This window comes from Chrysochloris asiatica, unplaced genomic scaffold, assembly GCF_000296735.1.
Source record: "Chrysochloris asiatica unplaced genomic scaffold, ChrAsi1.0 scaffold00264, whole genome shotgun sequence".
NCBI classification, from domain to species: Eukaryota; Metazoa; Chordata; class Mammalia; order Afrosoricida; family Chrysochloridae; genus Chrysochloris; species Chrysochloris asiatica.
Window position 1 is genome coordinate 1,694,636 of NW_006408782.1, and position 7,769 is coordinate 1,702,404.

The following is a 7,769-nucleotide window of genomic DNA, read 5'->3' on the forward strand; positions in this document are numbered from 1 at the left end:
TATCCTTCTTGTCAGAGTTTTAGGTCTGATATTTGCAGCATACTCATTTTTCAAATATTAGTATAATTAGAAATGTGGCTACATATCATACATGTTAACATTGTGTGCTTGTACTCTTCAATCCTAGAATGAATACTGGACTGGAAAAACTAAGAGAAGCTTCAGAATCTGTTGCCGCCCTGAGCAAAGAACTAGAAGTGAAAGAAAAGGAACTACAAGTGGCCAATGAAAAAGCTGACACGGTAGGTGGATGTTTACATATGTGCCATATTCATTTTGAATTCCCAGTTTTTAAATGTTAATGATAGATGCCTAGTTACCAATTGTAACCATACAAATCAATATATCAAGGCAAAATTGTGCCTTCTTAGCTGGATCTTGGGCAACTTTTCAGGAGATATGTTTTGGTTTATATGATTTAGGTCTTAAAGGAAGTGACCATGAAAGCACAGGCTGCTGAAAATGTCAAGGCTGAGGTCCAGAAGGTGAAGGACAAAGCCCAGGCTATTGTGGACAGCATCTCTAAAGATAAGGCCATTGCTGAAGAAAAGCTGGAAGCAGCAAAACCAGCCTTAGAAGAAGCAGAGGCAGCATTGCAGGTGAGTCCATGTGATGTAACAGATGTCAACGTCAGGGTCTAGCTTCAGAGGAGAACTAAGGCAAGAAGATTGATAACAGCCAGGAATGTTCTACTGGTCCACATCAATGCTCTAGACACTGAAATGTTTTCAAGTAATATATTCTGGTTGGAGACTTGATTAGCTCCTGATAGTTTTCACATATGCTACTTAGCATATCATTTTCCTTACTGATATATAAAAGACATTGTCATAGAATGCTAATGAGGCATTCTGGGTCATCTATTAGCTGAGCAGTCTTGAGAAAGTCTCATAATTCTTCAGGATTACATTTCATCACTCATTCCTTAAAGAGGTTGTCATAGGTCATCTATGAGATACATTGCTTACTTCAACCTCTTAAGAGTCTATCTATGAGTTACCTAAATAAAGAAGTACTGGTCTGAGTTCATATAGCCTATTAGTATCAGAATTTCAACAGACATTCAACTTGTTGTTCTTGTTGTTATTGATAAGTGCCGTCAAGTCGGTTCTGACCCATAGCGACACTGAACAGGGTGTCCGAGGCTGTAAATCTTCACTGGAGCAGATAGCCTCATCTTTCTCCTGCAGAACCGCTGGTAGTTTTGAACTGCTGACCTTGTGGTTCGCAGCCTGATTCATAACCACTACGTTACCAGAGCTCCTTAGTATAGCAATAACAGAAATGTAGAAAATAGAAAGAAGGCTGGGTTATTACAGAATTTAATGAGTTTAGTGAGCTAGGCCACACTTTAGGGACTGGTCCAGTCTTGAACATTCACTTTAATAATTTTTTGTAATCAATTTAAGATTGCCTTTACTTCAATCTTACTCATCTAGTCTTTTCTGTTTTTGATCTCTGATCATTGAAAATTACTGGAGAAATGGGACATTGTTAATGTGTCCACTGCTGATTGAAGTTATTCAGTCTCTGAATTGAGTATGCATCTTTAAATGATAGCATAATCATTCTTTTATTGCCACCTTAGCACACTGTCCTCAACTCTTACAAATGTTTTTGCCCCACATAAAGTCATTAAGCTTTCTGAGTCCGTGTATATAATTTCCTACAGTTTTGAGGCTATAACAATATTGTGTTCACTTGTTTCTGCCCTTTTTTTATCACATAACTCCTGGTTTGGCACTGTAGGATCAGTGTGGGACTGTGGACTGCAAGGTTAGTGGCTCAAACCCACCAGCTGCTCTTCAGAAACCTACACAAAGTTGCTCTGACTTTGCAGTGCATTGACCCAGCATTTCCCACTGGCTGCGATTATATTTCTTTCTGGAACTGACTCTATGGCACTTAACAATAATAATATATATCCTTACATTATATATTATATATTGACATATTCTTCTTTATTCTTTCTCCATTTTCTGTTACTAGCTAAACTGTCCCAGAGACATTTTCCAAAGTTTTCAGTATTCAGTTTCTGACGCTTGTAAATACCTTATCCCACTTTCCTCTCTCTGAATTCCTTGAAAGTTTCTAATCAACACCAGAAAAGTCAATGGTAGTGCAAAAAGAAACTTAGAAAATTTTACTGACCTCGTGATACCTACCGGTATCCCAGGAATAGATCATTTGACATCTAAGGTCTTATTTAAATGGCTATACATTTCTAGAGGACTTGACATCTCCTTTGATGTCTTTGATGTCATAGTGTGCATTATAGCATCCTCCCAATTCGGTGCTCTCTACCACTAAAATGGAATCCTGGTGTGGCACTGTATGATAAGCACTCTACCACAAAGTTAGTTTGAACCACAAGGTCAAACTCACCAGCTGCTCCTCAAAAACCCATATATGATATGAATTGGAATCAACTTAGTGACACTTGACAACAACAACTACAATACCAAAATATCCCACATCCCATAATACTCAGTGAAGAAATTGTCAGAGATGGAGCAAAGTGATGGGGTATGTAGGAATGTGTTTCATAATTCCCCTTATTGGTCTTGCCTGCCATTGCATTACCTCTTTGTGAGCTTTTGAAATATGGTACTACCAATTTATACTATGAAAGGTTCTAGGTACATTCAAAGTCTAAAATGGTGGTTATATTCATCTTTGCAATAGCAAAGAATGATCCTTTTCTTCTCCCAGTGCTTCTCTGACTTCAACAATCTCTGAGCAAAAAACCACAAAATATCTCCTGATGTTAAATCACTGTTATAGTTTCATGGTGCATACAAAATCAAATAATGGTCATGATGCTTGCTTTGCTGACAGAAAAAAAGGGAATTCAATATTTAACTGCAGCAGTTCAAACTTCAAACATACCTCTCTCTACTCAGCTCCTTGTACCTGGTGCCTAATATGCTGTTGCTAACTGCCTTTGAGCCAGTTTGGACTCATAGTGACCCTGTATACTGTTTCCAAGGAGTGGCTGGAGAATTTGAACCACCAACCATGCGGTTCAAACCGACCTTGCGGCCCAGTGCATTATCCCTCAGTACCACATCAGAACTCCAGTACCTAATATTGCTGAGCTCAATTATGTTAGAAAATTCTCTATTTAAAGCACAGGGAAACTAAGCCTGGTCAACCTTTTCATCTTATATAACTTTAAATTGACCCAGCTTTCCCCACTGGCTGCTATTATATTTCTTTCCTCCCATCATAGCCTTACACCTCAAATAAAGGTTTATGTGGCATTTCCAGCTATTTGCTAGAAGCTCTCTTTAATATCCTACTATCTGACTTTCCTGAACACTTGCCTGTTGAAACAAAGCTTTTCACGGTATCTCCTCCTAATATGTATGGAGTGTGTACTCTTGGTGTTTATGGAGTCCTGGTATGATGCTGTAAGATAATGCACAGGACTGTAAGGCCAGTTTGAACCTCAAGGCTGCTAGTTCAAAGTCACCAGTCACTCTTCAGAAACTGGATACAGGGTCACTATGAGTCAGAACTGACTCAACTGCACCTAGCCACAGCAGTTACACTCTAATGACCACATTCATTGTTTTTTCCCCCTGTCAATTCCCAGAGAAAAGATTGTTAGCTCTGATGAGGTCATTGCTTACTTTTTATTCTTAAAGAGGATGTAAATGAAAAAGTAGGGTTTCAAGGACTAGAAGGAATGGATGTAGCCTACTTGTTTTAGAAATAGAACTGTGTCATAATCATATATTTAATTTTTCCCATTACTTATTCCAATGAGGATTTAAGAGAATCACTATTATCAACCAAATCCTATGTGAGTGTAAAATAATTTGCTCTGTGAGAATATTTGGAGTCCTTGTGTGTTGCTATAGAACAAGAACTGGACTGCTAACTACAAGGCTGGCAGTTCAAACCCTCCAGCTGCTCCTCAGAAACCCTATACAGGGTTACCATGAGTCTGAATAGACTCACAGCACTTAACAACCAAAACAACATAAGAATATCAGGGTTAGCACTAGAACAGATCTTTTATAAGCAGGACTTCATTTTGGTTGGACTCCCTGCTGAGAATTTGAATTAACTCCAGATATACTGAATCAGAATCCACAATATAACAGGATTCCCAGATGACTCCCCACCTGGGGAGCTTGTTAAATTATAGATTCCGATTCAGTACTAGTACATCTAGGGAGGAAATGCAAATCTTCCACAGGATGTGGCACCCAAATGAACCAATTTGAAGCCCTGCTTTGAAAAGTTCTTAACTATTGCTAATGTAGATATTCATACAGAGCAAATGATTCCATCCTCACAAAGTTCTGTCTTGGTTGATAACTATTCTGTTTAACTTTCAATGGAATAAGTCATGGGAAAATATTAAATAAGATTCTGACTGACACAGCCCTAGTCCTGTTTCTAAAAGCTTAGTGAAATTCATATTGCTCAAGTTCTTCCATTTAAAGGTCAGCTTCCAGCTAAGAAACCTCTAATTATTCAATCTGTCAGCCCTGCACCTCTGGGCTAGTGTCAGTCCCCGATGACAAGTCTGAGTTTCTTAAAAGAGAGAGAGGCAGATTCTTGACCTACATAAATAAGGAGTAAGAAAGCACTGCGAATAGTCTAGATATTTTACCAGGTTTTAAATCCCTGATATCTCTGTAAATGCTGAGCATTCTTCCCCCTTCATATCATATATTCCTTTTCCTGACATAAAGTGATCTTCTCTCCAACTTTAGAGGGTCTCAGATCCTCATCGCTCCGTTTCTGTCTTCTTGCTGCTAACTCATCCGATGAAAATTACAACTTTACAAGATTCACATTTAAAAACATGTTTTTGGATTAAGCATGTATCTAGACTCATGTCCCTGAATCTAATTTAAAAGTACTTGCTTGCTAGACTTTCTGAGACTTTGGAGGCTGCATGAACCTTAAAACTATTGTCCTAAAATAATATTTAAACCAAAAACTATCTCCTGGATTCTTCAGAACACCAAAGAATAGTTTTTAGCAGAACTAGTAAAAAACTGTCTGCCATGAGTGTTATCCTCTTTTAAAAACTATCTAGAGAAGGGATCAAACTAATTACAGCAGCTTGAAAGATTAGCTAAAGTCTTCCTGTTGTTGTTAAGTGCCATTGAATCAATTCTGACTTACGGTGACCTTGTACAGGGTTTCCAAGGAGCAGTTGGTAGGTTTGAACTGCCAACCTTGTGGTTCACGGTCCAGTGTTTACCCTGCAGTGCCATTCCAGGAGTCCTCTGGGGCATTCAGTTTCTGTTCATGAGTAGGAAGAACTCAGAAAAAGAGGGTGAGAATGGTTGCAGCAGAGCTTAGAGAATGCAGTTAATGCCACTGAATGATGTCTATAAACATGTTTGCTTTGGTGTATATTGTTGTTGTTGTTAAGTGCCGTTGAGTCGGTTCTGACCCATAACGATTTATCAACAATGGAATCCTGGTGCAGTGTTGTAAGATAAACACTGGACTGCTAACCACAAGGTCAGTGGTTCAAATCCAATAGTTATTTCTTAGAAACCTTATATAGTCTCTATGAGTTAGAATTGACTCGATGGCAACTAAGAACAGCAGCAGCCTGTACATATATACTATTGTTGTTCGGTACCATTAAGTTGGTTCTGACTCATAGTGATCCTGTGTATAATAGAGCAAAACACTACCCAGTTCTGCACCAGCCACACAATTGCCGCTATGCTTGAGCCCATTATTGCGGCCACTGTGTCAATCCATCTTGGGGGTCTTCCTATTTTTCGCTGACCCTCCACTTTACTAAACATGATGTCCTTCTTCAAGGACTGGTCCCTCTTGATAAAATGTCCAAAGTATGAGAGATGAAGTATCACCATCTTGGCTTCTAAGGAACATTTTGGTTGCACTTCGTCCACCTCAGATTTGTTTGTTCTTCTGGCAGTTCAGGGTACCTTTAATATTCTTCTCCAATACCATAACTCTAAAGCATCAAATCTTCTACAGTTTTACTTACTCATTGCCCAACTTTAAATTGCAGGTGAGGCTATTAAAAATATCATGGCTTGGATATTCATATAGATATAAATATAGATAATATAGCCTCTACTGAAAGTTTAGCAGTTAGACGAGAAAGGTCTGGTCTGAGATGCAATGATGACCTCCTGTAATCCCCCAGACCATCAAGCCTTCTGACATTGCAACCGTCCGCACGCTGGGCCGCCCTCCACACCTCATCATGAGGATCATGGACTGCGTGCTGCTGCTGTTTCAGAGAAAAGTCAATGCGGTGAAGATTGACCTAGAGAAAAGCTGTACTATTCCTTCCTGGCAGGAGTCTTTAAAACTGATGACAGCGGGGAACTTTCTACAGAATTTACAGGTTGGTAGTTCAATAATGCTGGGCGAGGGGGAGACTTTGCTTCATTGGAGCATCCTAGTCCTCCAATAGAATACACTTCTACAGAGGAGTTAACTCTGTGTGGATAGTGAACATATGTTTCAGGAGTTTTCAAAGTAGTGTTTACTCTTAATGCAGTGTGAGCATTAGAGATTTTCCTGACAGATGCTATAAAGATTCAAATGTCATCAGTGGTATAATCCCATAGAAATGGAAGTTGTTGTTGTTGTTGTTTACTGCTGTTGAGTTGGTTCCTACCCAGTGACCCTGTGTAGGGTTTCTGAGGAGCTGTGGGTGAGCTTGAATTGCCGACCTTGCAGTTCAAATGGGTTTCCAGGCTGGTTAATTAACCTACAGCGCCACACCAGGACTCCAAAAATATTTGCAGACAGATATTAATATATACATATTGTTCACTGAAATTAATGGGCTTATTTTCATCAAAAATGAAAGTACATATTCAATGAACAATATGTATATATTGATATCTGTATGCAATTATGTACATGCTTATAGTTCCCAGATCCCAGCAATCATTTTTCTTTTTTTTTTATAGGAAAAGCACTTGACTATAATGTCAGATTCCACTTAAAACCAAACGGCCACCACTGGTATGTCAGTTTGTTGTACACTGGTGGCTTGTGAGTTGCTATAATTCTGAAAGCTATACTACCAGTATTTTAAATACCAGCAGGGTCACCCATGGTGGACAGGTTTCAGATGAACTTCCAGATGAAGATAGACTAGGAAGAAAGAATAACAAACTACTTCTGAATATTTAGTCACTGAAAACCTTATGAATAGCAGAGAAACACTGTCAGATATAGTGCCGGGAAATGAGCCCCACAGTTTGGAAGGCACTCAAAATGTGACTGGGGAAGGCACTCAAAATGCCTCCTGAAAGTAGAGTTGACCATGATGATGAAATTAAGTAAAGCCCGTGGGAGAAAGCCTGCAGGACCTTCATTTGTTGATGAGGCACAACTCAAAATGAAGAGAAACAGCTGTAAACATCCATAGAAAATTAGAACATGGAATGTAAGAAGTATGAATCTGGGAAAATTGGACGTTGTCAAAAATGAAATGGAACACATAAACATCAATATCTTAGACATTAGTGAAATGCACTGGTATTGGCCATTTTGAATCTGACAACCACATGGTTTACTGTGCCAGAAATGACAAATTGAAGAGGAATGGTGTTGCATTCACTGTCAAAAAGAACATATTCAGATCAGTCATGAGATACAATGCTGTCTGTGATAGGATAATATCCATGTGCCTACAGGGAAGCCCAGTTAATACCATTATTATTCAAATTTACGCACCGACCACTAAAGACAGTGAGAATTAAATAGAAGAATTCTACCAACTTCTTCAATCTGAAATT

At 38.9% G+C, this 7,769-nt stretch overlaps 1 protein-coding gene across 1 annotated transcript in view; it reads left to right on the forward strand.

The window, feature by feature from the left end:
* DNAH5 (dynein, axonemal, heavy chain 5) overlaps positions 1-7,769 on the forward strand; it is a 408,072-nt gene that overhangs the window by 284,486 nt on the left and 115,817 nt on the right. Inside the window, exons 57-59 of the mRNA XM_006874155.1 lie at positions 128-242; positions 423-599; positions 6,158-6,361. Of these exons, the coding sequence (XP_006874217.1) occupies positions 128-242; positions 423-599; positions 6,158-6,361 (496 nt within the window). The remainder of the gene's footprint in view (positions 1-127; positions 243-422; positions 600-6,157; positions 6,362-7,769) is intronic.